At 44.0% G+C, this 13,050-nt stretch overlaps 1 protein-coding gene across 1 annotated transcript in view; it reads right to left on the bottom strand.

Moving 5' to 3' along the window:
* Positions 1 to 13,050, bottom strand: part of dscaml1 (Down syndrome cell adhesion molecule like 1) — a 165,480-nt gene that overhangs the window by 20,831 nt on the left and 131,599 nt on the right. Inside the window, exons 16-17 of the mRNA XM_060942167.1 lie at positions 10,442 to 10,588; positions 10,041 to 10,196 (exon numbers count right to left, since the gene is read on the bottom strand). Of these exons, the coding sequence (XP_060798150.1) occupies positions 10,041 to 10,196; positions 10,442 to 10,588 (303 nt within the window). The remainder of the gene's footprint in view (positions 1 to 10,040; positions 10,197 to 10,441; positions 10,589 to 13,050) is intronic.

Consider the following 13,050-nt stretch of genomic DNA (forward strand, 5'->3'; position numbering starts at 1 on the left):
ATGCCTTGATCTTTTATGCGTCCACATTTGCCACATTTTTGCCTTGGCCTAGCTCTTTGAATTTGTTCCATATTCTGATATCTGTTATTTTGACCCTATCTTCTTCTCTGACATCGATGTCAGACAATTTTTGTTGAGTTAGCTCTGACAGCTGTTTCTAACTAATTTTTGGGTGCGGAATCCAAAACTGATCTCAGTTTTTCTCTATCACGTCAAGTTTTTGAACTATAGGATCCCTGTTTTCTTAAAAAATATGAAAAATACTGTACTTAATAGATATGTGCTTGTTTTATAAAAATTTTCAAATATTGACATACAATGAAGGGCGGCACGGTGGTGTAGTGGTTAGCGCTGTTGCCTCACAGCAAGAAGGTCCAGGTTCGAGCCCCGTGGCTGGCGAGGGCCTTTCTGTGTGGAGTTTGCATGTTCTCCCCGTGTCCGCATGGGTTTCCTCCGGGCGCTCCGGTTTCCCCCACAGTCCAAAGACATGCAGGTTAGGTTAACTGGTGGCTCTAAATTGACCGTAGGTGTGAATGTGAGTGTGAATGGTTGTCTGTGTCTATGTGTCAGCCCTGTGATGACCTGGCGACTTGTCCAGGGTGTACCCCGCCTTTCGCCCGTAGTCAGCTGGGATAGGCTCCAGCTTGCCTGCGACCCTGTAGAACAGGATAAAGCGGCTAGAGATAATGAGATGAGATATACAATGAAATATGAAAGAAACAGGCATGACTGCAATGTTTATTTAGCACTATTATGTTTTTACAAAGGATATGGCTACTGTAATTATAATTGTGTGCAAGTAGTTAAGGTAAAAATTTATGTTTATAGCTCTTTCTGGAGTGTTCAACTTGAGGACTATCGCGTTTGATGCTCCAACAATAGTCAGCCATCATATGTACATCCCATCTACCCTGATAACATTCTTCCATAACCTTCAAATCTTGGTGAAATCGTTCACCTTGCTCGTCGCTAACAGCACCAAGATTTTCCGGAAAGCTGGCAAGATGGCAATGCAGAAAATGTAGTTTAATACTCATGTTGCAACCAAGCACTTTGTAGCTCTCCAATAGTTTCTGAACAATTTCTGTGTAATTACTTGCACATGTATTTCCAAGAAAGTTCTTGACGACATCTTTGAATGATAACCAAGCATTCTTCTCAAGGTCTGACATAGTCCCGGTGAACTGTTCATCTTTGATGAGCTGACGAATTTGTGGACCATCAAACACACCGGCCTTGATTTTTTCAATTGACAGTCCAGGAAATTGCAAGATGATGTACTTGAAACAGTCGCCATCAGTTGGCAATGCTTTTACAAATTGCTTCATGAGACCTAGTTTTATGTGCAGAGGTGGGAATATTATTTTCTTCCTGTCAACAAGTAGCTGATGTAGAATGTTGGGATCTCCAGGTTTAAGATCAGATCTTGGAGGCCAATTCGTCTCAACCCAATGCTTCTCTCGAGCTCTGCTATCCCACATACAGAGAAAGCAGGGATACTTTGTGTACCCACGTTGCTGACCAAGAAGGAAGCACACCATTTTAAGGTCAACACAGATGATCCAATTGTGTTTGTCATATTACAATAACTCAGTGACTCTCTTTACATCTCCATGTTCTTCACAAAGACAGACAGAATGCCCAATAGGGACTGCACCAAATAAATTGCCATTGTGTAGAAGGACACACTTCAAGCTCCGCTTTGAGCTATCAATAAACATTCGCCATTCATTTGGATTGTAGATTGAAAGCCCTAATTCCTTCAGTAAACCAGGAATGTTATGGCAAAACACAAAGCTGCTGTCACTTCGAAAGTACTGCAGAAATGTACTTTCTTTGGTTCGAAAGTATGATACCGTCACTCCTTGTTCAAGTAAGTTTTTCTCATTCAGTCTTGATGCTAGGATTTCTGAAGCTTTTTTTGATAGGCCCAAATCACATGCCAAAAAATTCAACTCGTGCTGATCAAATCCCCTACGAACTGAATCCTCGTGAATTTCAAAATCTGCATCATTGCTCTCACTGCGTTCTTCAACATCACTCAGCTCTTCTAGAGGAGGTAGTTGTTCGAAAACTGGCACTGGAATTTCAGCTGAATGAGGCATTGGTCTTATAGCTGACGGTAGATTAGGATATTCTATTTTACTTTTATTTTTCTTGTTAAATCCTGATGTTTTCACTAAACAAAAGTAACAGTCTGTGCAATGATCTTTTTGCTCTCGCCAAACCATGGGGATACCAAATGCCAACTTTTCACGTGTTCCTTTGGTCCACATCTGTAAACTCTCGACACACTGCTTGCACACTTTGTGAGGGGCCCATGGCTTATCTTGATCACCGAGTTTTACTTTAAAATATGCAAAATATGCTTGTTTGACAAATGCACTGATGTTTGCCCTCTGACTTGGAATGGTGAAACTACCACAAATATAGCAAAAGGAGTCAGGGTTGTTTAGGCATTTATGACGAGAAGTAGCAGGAGCAGACATGATCTGGAACAAAGGAAATATATACCTATGTAAATAAAACACTAAGATGGAATAGTTACAAGCTTTGAAAACTAAAAAAAAACAGCATAAAACAAAATAGAACTTACAACGGTATGCCCATGGTTACAAGGTTAAGAGAAAAGCCAGCACAAATCCTCTTAATTCCTACTATGCTAGCTTTCTGTTTGCAGATATTGATAGTACTGACCTATTGGGAGCTGCACACACCTCTCACCACACTGTCTCAATTGTGACTGCACAAACAAGTTGCCACGTAGCTGTTGAGTCCAATCGTAATCAGCTGGCAAGTCTTACTACAGCTAATCAGTGGAATTTTGCTTATCTGGAGGGTAAGCTGTGGAGAAAAAACTTGACATGCTAGAAAAAAACTGACTGCAATTTTAGAATCAGCATGCCAATTTTAGTTTTAATTAGCATAAAAATCTAACTCAACAGAATTTTTTTCAAATTGTTCCCCAGTGTTATGTTTTGTATTTGTTTTGCAATGAGTGGTTTTTTTTTGTTTGTTTTTTTGGTAACAACGTGGACTGCCTGTTAACAAAGTTATGCAAATGGTTCCTTAATCTGCCTCCATGAGTCTTGTGCTACAGAAGGTTTCACCTAGCAACATGAATCCAGCAGAGGTGCACAATCTCAAGACGCTGTCACTTCCCAGGTTCAGCTGCTTGGCAACTGGGAACAGCAGCTCCAGCAAATATCCAATGCCATGGAGGACAGTCTCTGAATCTGTAGGGGGGAAGAGCAAGCACCCACCGCTCCATATCTGGATACTTGCATGAGTAATGAGGTCACTTCCACTAACCCACAGTGCTTTGTCTTACCCCCCAAAATATGAAGGTTCTCTTGATAAATGCAAGGGTTCTCTCATACAATGTCCCATTCTCTATCTGTGACCATCCAGAAATGGGGGAAAAAAAACCCACTGGAGAAAGGCTTCTCTAAAACAAGATAAATAATCTGCTGCTGATTTTGCTCTGATGATTCATACTTTGACTGCAGAGAGTTAATGGAATGAACCAGTGCTGAAGATGGTGTTTAGACAAATTGATACTGGCTGGAGGTCCCAATCTTCCCTTTAATCATCATGACTGACCAAAAGAACCTCAAATACATCAAGAGAAAGGAAAATGCAGAAAGCTTAACCCCACACCAAGTCAGGTGGGCACCATTCTTTACCACTTGGATTAGTCCTTTTACTTCATGTTCATGCTTGCATACAGACATGGGTTCAAGAATGGTAAAGTGGATGCACTATCCTGGGTTTTTGAAAGCCCTCACTCCCAATTAGCCCCTGAAACTTTCCTCTCTGGGTATTGTTTTGCAGCTCCTGTGCAGTAGGAGATCATGGTGGATGTCTAGCAGGACTATCCTAAACCCCCACATTGTCCAGGGATGAGAACATATGTGCCTCAGACTATGCAGGAGGAAGTGATACTGTGGGTACACACCTCCCTCAGCTCTGGGCATCCAGGCATCTCAAGAATGCATAAGTCAGTGAAAAATATGTCCTTTTGGGGAACCTTGAAACAAGACATTAAATAGTACACCATAACCTATTCTATGTGTGCACAATTCTGAACATTATGATAACTGCCCACAGGTCTTCTAGAACCACTCCCTATTCTGCAATTCCCTTGGTCCCACATAACACTAAACTTCATCATTGTCCCCCCTCCCCTCAGGTCACAGGGCCCCAGAGCCATCCTCACCATCACTGATCCTTTTTCCAAGGCATCTGCCTCAGTCCGTTGACCAAGTTACCCACCAAACTAGAAACAGCATAAGTATTATTTAAAGAAGTATTCAGGCTCTGCAATCTCCCTGTGGACAGGCCTTTTGCAAAAGACTTGATATCGATGTCAGTCTTTCCTCAGGTTATCATCCCCAAGATATTTCGGGGGTTCCTCAGGGCCTATTGCTTCTACAATCATCAGGACCGGAACAGGTACTTTCCCTGGGCAGAGAATGCTCAAAACTCTGTCAGCCATTCTAATCTACTGTCCAATTTGAGTCCAATATACTGGTCTCATTCTCTTCCAGTGTTTACAGGGATATCAGTCCTTTCTCTTTCCATGGTCTGAAGAACCATCAAATGTGCCTGCAGTCTAACCCTAGGCCATCTAGTGACAAGAGACAAGCTGACCGTGACTGTCACTCATATCAACTTATGCAACCTGATCAGCTGGTATGCCTGTCAACCTGAGAACTCTGCCTAAAACTACCCTCATGAATGTTAAGACTTTGTTTCATTGGTCCATTCAAAATTATCAAACAAAATCATCATCAAAGTGTGTGTGTGTGTGTGTGTGTGTGCATGTGTATGCCTGCACAATGCCAGCTATGTTACACACTCTTTCTGTCTCTTGCCAATTATGAGAGTCACTGAAAACACAAAGAGACACAAAAAAGTAGACTGGTGGTAATCAGACACAGGTGAGAATGATCACACTATCAGTATGATCACACTATCAGTGAATTTGACCAGCCTCTGCTCTGTCCACAGCTGATGCTCGATGACACCTCCACATACACCACCCCCAGCTCCCAACCCACCTACCCCTCCTACTCCCTCAGTGAGAGAGCTAATCCGCCACCACCATCTGTGCCCCTGGCCTGTGGACCACCTGGAATTTGGATGGCTAAAGTGCCAGCTACCAAGGAGTGATCTGCATTTTGGCATCCTTCATGCAGTGCAGCCATTGGAATGGGGCATGATCAGAACAGAGGGTAAAGGGGCACCCCAGTAGATAGGCTTGGAGGCTGAGGACCAACCACTTGATAGTAAGACTTCTCAATCATGCTGTACCTGGTCTCTCTTACCAAAAGCTTGCATTGGATGTACAACATGGGGTGCTCCTTCCCTCAACTATCTGGGACAAAATGGCCCCAGCCCTCTGTCCAATATGTCAGTCTGCAGAACAAAATGGAGAAAATAGTCAGGAGAATGCAATGACGGGCCCCCACACAGAACCGCTTTTGCCTGGCAGAAAGCCCACTTGCATGCTCTGTCCACTGGACTTGGGGACTAGTGCTCCATTTTTAGTGTCAGTCAGCAAGCTGGTGATGTCCATAAAAGTAGGCACAAACCTCCGATAATAGCCAGCCTGCCCCAGGAACTGCCTCAACACCTTTTTGGTTCTGGGTCTTGGGCAGACTGCAATCTCTGCTGTCTTATCAACTTGAGCATGTGCCTGCTCATGGCCCAAGTGGAAGCCCAGATACTGCATTTACATCTGTCCAATTGCACACTTCTTTGGGTTTGCTGTGAATCCCACCTGTCTCAAGATTCTCAGGACACCCCTCAGATGTAAATGCAGCTGCCAATCATGAAATAAATGATTATCATCAGCAGCATATGAATAGTGTGGGCAGAGTATTCTGTTCATGAGGCACTGAAATGTAGTTGGGGCTCCAAACAATCCAAATGGAAGGGTGACAAATTGGCATAACCTAAACAGAGTGGAAAAGGCTATTTTTTCTTGAAATATTGGAGTCAAAGAATCTGCCAAACCTTTAGTTAAGAAACACAAATGTATTATCAGTGTCAAATTAAAGTGTGTCACAAGTAACTGATTGAGCAGTTCATCAATGTGAGGTATTGGGTCTGTGTCAAATTTAGACATAAAAATGGGCCGATGTGTTGGTCTTGGACACCAAGACCACTGGGCTACTCCAATCACTGTGGACTCCTTGATTACTCCCATGTTGAGCATAGCCTTGAGTTCATCTCAAACCACATTTCCTTTGTGTTCAGGTAACTGGTGTTGGTGGCTGCGTCCAACCACACTTGGAGTAGTCTCAATGTGGCATCCTGTGAGGTCTATGTGGCTGGGTAGAAGAAAAAAGCATGAAAAAATTTCCCTTGCAACCTGGCAACCTTTGCTTTCTGGGATGATGAAAAGTGGTCTCCACAGGGGATTTGCATCTATCCATTTGCCTGACCTCATAGTCAACTTCCATGACTTGCCATATGACCTCAAAGGGTCCTTGCCACTTTGTAAGTAATTTAGATCTCAACATGGGTAGTAAAATGAGTATGTTATCACCCAGTGCAAATTCTCATAGTCAAGTACCCCTGACATATAGTTGGGACTGACATTCTTCAGCCTGATACAAATTTTCTTGTGTTAGGTGATTTAAGGTGTGGAGTTTTTCTCTCAGGTGCAGAACATACTGAATTTTGTTTTTGCCTTTAGAAGGTCCTTCCTCTTAATTTTCTCTAATGACATCCAAGATAATAATAATAATAATAATAATAATAATAATAATAATAATAATTTATATAGCACCTTTCTCAAAACCCAAGGTCACTTTACAATAATAGGCAGAAAAAAGAAAAGAAAAAAGTCCACCAAATAGAAGTCAGGATATCATTCCAGTGGTGTAGCAGTCACAGTCCCACCAAAAGGCACACAAAAACAAGTCCCACATCTCCAGCACAGCCGCCATGACACCACCAGCAACATTGCTCGAACGCCACACCATGGATTCACAAAGCGAGCAGAAAAGCACCGCCACAGAGAGTGCTGGTACGTCTCAAACCACCTGCACAGCTGCCGCGACGCCACCGAGCAACATCGCTTGGAACATCACGCCAAGCATTAAAGCACAGAGCGCTGGACAACCATGATGTTAAAATGAGCAACGAGCTCATTGCAGTCCATAGCTGGGAGCACAGGCATCACTCACAGCAAACCAAGGCCTGGAGGGAACCGACGCCCAAAACTGGGTCTGGAGCCACACCATAACCGGCGGACAAAAACACTCAAACAAACATCAAACACAGAAAAAAGAAAAAAAAATAAAATAAAAAAGGAGAGAAAATAAAATAAAAAAGCTTCGGTGAGAAGCGGCAGCCAGAATGCGCATGACATACTGTCAACCGGAAACGGAAAAACCGTTATGCCACAAAGCTTGTGCCCATACAATAATTCAAAAGGGGAAAACTCCATGGAGGCTTGCAGGACCTCTCATATTACAAATAACAGGGGCTTAAGCCACATATCCCAATTTCTGGCACCTAATCAATGAACTTATGGATCATGTTTTTAGCATCTGATTAAACCACTCCACCAGGCCAACTGTTTGCACATAGTAAACACTGGTGAAAATTGATTTAATCCCTAATAAAGCTTGTGTAGTGTCCATGACATAAATGTAGTGCCCTGGTCACTCAGAATCTCTTTTGGGATTCCAACTTGAGAGATGATGCAGAAGAGTGCCTCCACATCACTGCATGCTGAAATGTGTCACAGAGGCACTGCTTCTGGAGTGCTTTGTATTATATAATCCACCAGGACTAACAGTGATATCCTCGCATGAAGCTTTCTTATGGCTTGATGAGGCACATGCCTATTCTTTTGAAAGGAAACTTGAATAAGGGTAATGGGCACAATGGTGCTTTTGGGGTGACTGGTGGATTCACAAGTTGACATTCGGAGAAGCAATGGCCTAATGGTTAGAGAAGCAGCTTTGGGGCCAAAAGGTTACTGGTTTGATTCCCTGGACCTAGAGCAAGGCACCTAACCCCCTAATAACCACCTAATACCCAGGCAGCACTGGGTATGTTGTCCGTTGCTCTGGAATGTAATGTACTGACATGCTGCCCACCTGGGGACATTGCCATGAATGCTTGGCCAATAAAATGAACAATTATTTGATTTAGGGTTTTATGCTGTCCCAAATGTCAAGCCATGATACCAAGTTATGATACCTACGATACCAACATCTCCTGGTCATCTCTTCCTTGGTTTGAGTGTCCTCCTTCATGTCACTCAATATAATATATAGGTGCAATAGCGTAACATTACCGGTAGGCTGAATTTGCTGACCATCAATTACTCTCACTTGGTGACCTCCCCACCCTCCATATCCCCCTGATATAGAGCTGACATTATCAGCCCTGGCACCATCTCCCCAGCCAATGCTGTGCAGATTCCACAATGTGCCTCACTACTGCAGGACACATCCACAAACCTTTCTTATAATAATTCCTGAAACCCTGGACAATTTGTCCCAAAAATTAGTGGATGGGTAAGGTGAGGGCTTTTCTACTCCATGCTTTTGGCCCCAGAAATTTATCAATATGGTCCATAGTGGTTATTTGTGAACATTCCCATGTACACGCCTCACCTTCACCAAACATGCCCTTCCCAGTGCCCTTTGGTTTTGAGGACCTGGAAATGGGGATTAAAGGGGAGAAACAAAAGAGAGCAAGAAAGACCAGGCCTTGATGAGGAACGACCACCAAATGATCCTTGGCCAGCTGCATGGCTTTGTCCAGGGATGCAGGCTGGTGACCCTGAACCCACTTTGCAGTTCATGTTGGGAGACGGACAACAAATTGCTCCAGTACCAACAGCTCAATGGTCTGTTCCATATCCCACTCCTCCGCCATCAAACATTGGAGTCACCTGTCATCCCTGCTGCATGTAGGTGAAAGCATGGCTGACTATGGGGAGCTGCAATTACGGCACATGTCCATGGTGCTCCTTGGGTGACTGGCTGATGTGCTGCAGGATTACTCTCTTGATGCTTGAATACTTGTATACTCCAGCTGTATCCATGGCAGCAGCTGCTGGGCAGCAAGCTGGACATCCCCTGATAGCAATGGGAGAAGCTGCATACTCAAAGAGGTCCAGGAAGGCCTTCAGATTGTCTGTGGAGGCCATCTTGGTGAGCGTCATGTATGGCACAAAGACAAGGGACACAGCTGGAGATGTGGTAGGCAGCAGAATGTTTCTGAATGCCTGCTGGCTCTCACCTGCTCCTATGCAAGGGCTTCAAAGTGCAGCTACTGTTCGTTGAACACTTGGTGTTGGGTTTGGTGGAGGATGATGAGGGATTTAATGATCTCACTGAGTGGGGAGGCTTCCATGGTAGCATCAGAGTCTTTCCTGGCCCTGGGATTCAGTACCATTGTAGAACCTGGTGTGTGAGGTTGTGGAGGAATACTTGGAAGTCAACAGAATTTTAACTGAGCTCAGGGCTTATATTTAGTCAACCCACACTTTTCAGCATACTTTCAACAATATGCAAGACAACTCAACAGAAAAGAGGTTGGTCATGGACTTGTGGCTTTCATGCCATCAAGTTCAAGTTCACACTACTTTAGAGTGTGAATGTGTATGTGCATGCATGTATGTCTTGCAAGCTCTGCCAGCTATGCCACTCTTTCTCTCACCAGTTATGAGAGTCTCTGAAAGCACAAAGAGACATAAATAGACGGGCACAAACAAGACATGGGTGAGAATCATCGAGTGTTACCTGCCTGTTTGACCTGCCTCCTTTCTGTCTGCAGCTGATGCACGAACCATGCTCCAGCTGCCACAGTTACATATTCTCATATCGGGTATTTTGACCCTGCCAAGTTCTCTCCTATGTTTTGGATTTGTTCTGACCTGGACTGTCTTGACCTTGACTTACCTGAATCCTTGCAAATTATCTTTACCCTCTCTCTCTGTAAACCCTGTGTTACACATATGAGTGAATGTGTAGTTATTGTTTGTGTGTGTGTGTGTGTGTACTCACAGTCCTCTCGCGTTTGAATGTAGAGAACATTGCTGCGGACACCGTCCCCTGCCTGCGTGTAGGCCAACACCTGGACGCTGTAATTTGTGAACTTTTCTAAGCCTTTCAACTCCACTTGCTCACGTATTGTTGTAATGTTCTGCATCTCACCCCATTCTGAAAGAGAAGGACACGTGATATACAAATACATTAAGACAAAGCCACCTAGGACAAATCGATAGTTCTATCATACAAGTCCTAATCAAAGAAACCGGGGGGTGGGGGGATGACCAACTGCATTGAAAACTGTAAGAAACAGGTGACTGTTTGAGGAATAAGAAAACAACAGTTGTAGTAATAGTTGCATTGTTCTGTATATTTACACTGGTTCAGCCCCAGTATTTTACATGAATAGCACTCACCTCCATCAGGGAAGAGGGACCAGAACACCACGCGATAACCTTTCAAGACCCCATTTAGGGTCATCCGTGGAGGCTCTGACCATGTAATCACTGCCTCATCTGATGTTACTGTGATGGCTCGCACATTCTGAGGTGGCTGGCTGGGCACTGTGAGAGAAAGAGAAAAACAAAACACTTATAATACCAATAAGCGTGCTTTAGAACTTTAGCTATGTTGACATTATGTGTAACACCATGAAAAGCCATGAAAGAAAGGAGTATAAAGTAGGTTAGAGACAAAATAAGCAAAGCTTATAAAGACACACTATGAATCCAATCAGAAGCAACCATCTGTTAAAAATCCTTTACAGAATTGTAAAAAAAAAGAAAAAATTAATCTTTTTCATGATAACTGATCCAGTGAGTAGTATGATACTTTATGTCACAGTTTTCAGCATTTTCCAGCATTGCCTGAAATAGTATTAGACTAAAATGCAAGTTAAGATACTAAAAATCATCCCTTAATTACTCAAATAAAAGAGCCATGGAATGTTCATCTGAATTCTTCTCTTGTAATGTTCACAAACACTTTTGCTTTTGCCCGGATATATGGCAACTGTGGCCATGATTATGTGCCAAATGGTGCTCTTCAATAAACAAGGGTGCTATTGAGGTAAGACAGTGCATGTCTATGTGCCTTTAGCTGGAAGAGAACACATGACCATGAAGGACAGGATGAAAGGAGGAGGGATGAAGCTGGCTCGCCTCAATGCAGGACCAGCTGCAGCTGGCGCAGGAAGAGAGGGTGCAAGAGAAAGGAAAGAGTGTGAAAGAGGAGAAGGAGAAGGGCGAAGAGAAACCACAGCATTTGTCTGAAGAGGCTTTGGGGTCTGACTGGGCTTGACCCCTGAGGACTGCTGCCACCATTTAGAGGACTGCACTCATAATTCACAAGTCCAGGTCTTTCTCATTTTAAGTTTAATTCACAGTCCTCAGTTCTCTCTCACTGACAGTTTTCATAATCAGGCATCTTTGAGAATAAAGCCTTGTGTCAGAGGGACAGAAAGGAAGACATGTAGCATATGTAATATATGATATACATAGACACAACCTGATGTGGGGCGGCACGGTGGTGTAGTGGTTAGCGCTGTCGCCTCACAGCAAGAAGGTCCGGGTTCGAGCCCCGGGGCCGGCGAGGGCCTTTCTGTGCGGAGTTTGCATGTTCTCCCCGTGTCCGCGTGGGTTTCCTCCGGGTGCTCCGGTTTCCCCCACAGTCCAAAGACATGCAGGTTAGGTTAACTGGTGACTCTAAATTGACCGTAGGTGTGAATGTGAGTGTGAATGGTTGTCTGTGTCTATGTGTCAGCCCTGTGATGACCTGGCGACTTGTCCAGGGTGTACCCCGCCTTTCGCCCGTAGTCAGCTGGGATAGGCTCCAGCTTGTCTGCGACCCTGTAGAAGGATAAAGCGGCTAGAGGTAATGAGATGAGATGAGACAACCTGATGTGTGATTAGGGTACTGGGATAACAGTACAGGGGTTCAGGGACAGTATTAACACTATGTTCCGGTTGTACACAGGCAAATGGAAAGTTTTTTTCACAGTGGTATTAAAGAGGTACTGCACAATGAAATCTGTTTTTTGAGCTGTAAACTAAAGGATATGAGTGTATTGTGATAATACACAGCAATGCTATTGTTAATATTGACAAAATTACAATTTTATTTTAAATCAGCATTTTATGGGTTGAAAATCATCCTGAACCTTTCAAGATTGATGCTGACGTAGAGTCACCTGTTTGGTACTTTTCAACATCATGAAATTTTTATTAAAAAAAAAAAATGTTAGCACCCTCCAATCAGCACCCATCTCCCCCTGCCTCTGGCCTTGAATGACTCTGTGAAACTGTGGGCATTTCAAATATGCCCCCCCCCTCCACACACACACACACACACCTGCCCCCCTCCTCAGCCCCTCAGTTAAGCAGGATGGCCAAAAGATGAGTGTGACATAGTGGGCCCCATATTTGTACTAAGGAAACAGGACAACTCCACTAACTCCAAAGGAAAGTGTCACGGCAGTCCTCCACTTAGTTATAGGACCATGGTTTCATGCATTTTGTAACCCTCTGGTTCCAATAAGGTTTCCACTTGGAATTGGATTGGAGCCCTAATACTACTGCTGCTGCTGCTACTACTACTATTAATAATAATAATAATCTCATCTCATTATCTCTAGCCGCTTTATCCTTCTACAGGGTCGCAGGCAAGCTGGAGCCTATCCCAGCTGACTACGGGCAAAAGACGGGGTACACCCTGGACAAGTCGCCAGGTCATCACAGGGCTGACACATAGACACACACAACCATTCACACTCACACCTACGGTCAATTTAGAGTCACCAGTTAACCTAACCTGCATGTCTTTGGACTGTGGGGGAAACCGGAGCACCCAGAGGAAACCCACGCGGACATGGGGAGAACATGCAAACTCCGCACAGAAAGGCCCTCGCCGGCCCCGGGGCTCGAACCCAGGACCTTCTTGCTGTGAGACGGCAGCGCTAACCACTACACCACCGTGCCGCCATAATAATAAATAGGGTTCCCAGTACTATATGACTGGACCCCCATAA

The sequence above is a fragment of the Neoarius graeffei genome, chromosome 16 (assembly GCF_027579695.1).
Source record: "Neoarius graeffei isolate fNeoGra1 chromosome 16, fNeoGra1.pri, whole genome shotgun sequence".
Lineage (NCBI taxonomy): Eukaryota > Metazoa > Chordata > Actinopteri > Siluriformes > Ariidae > Neoarius > Neoarius graeffei.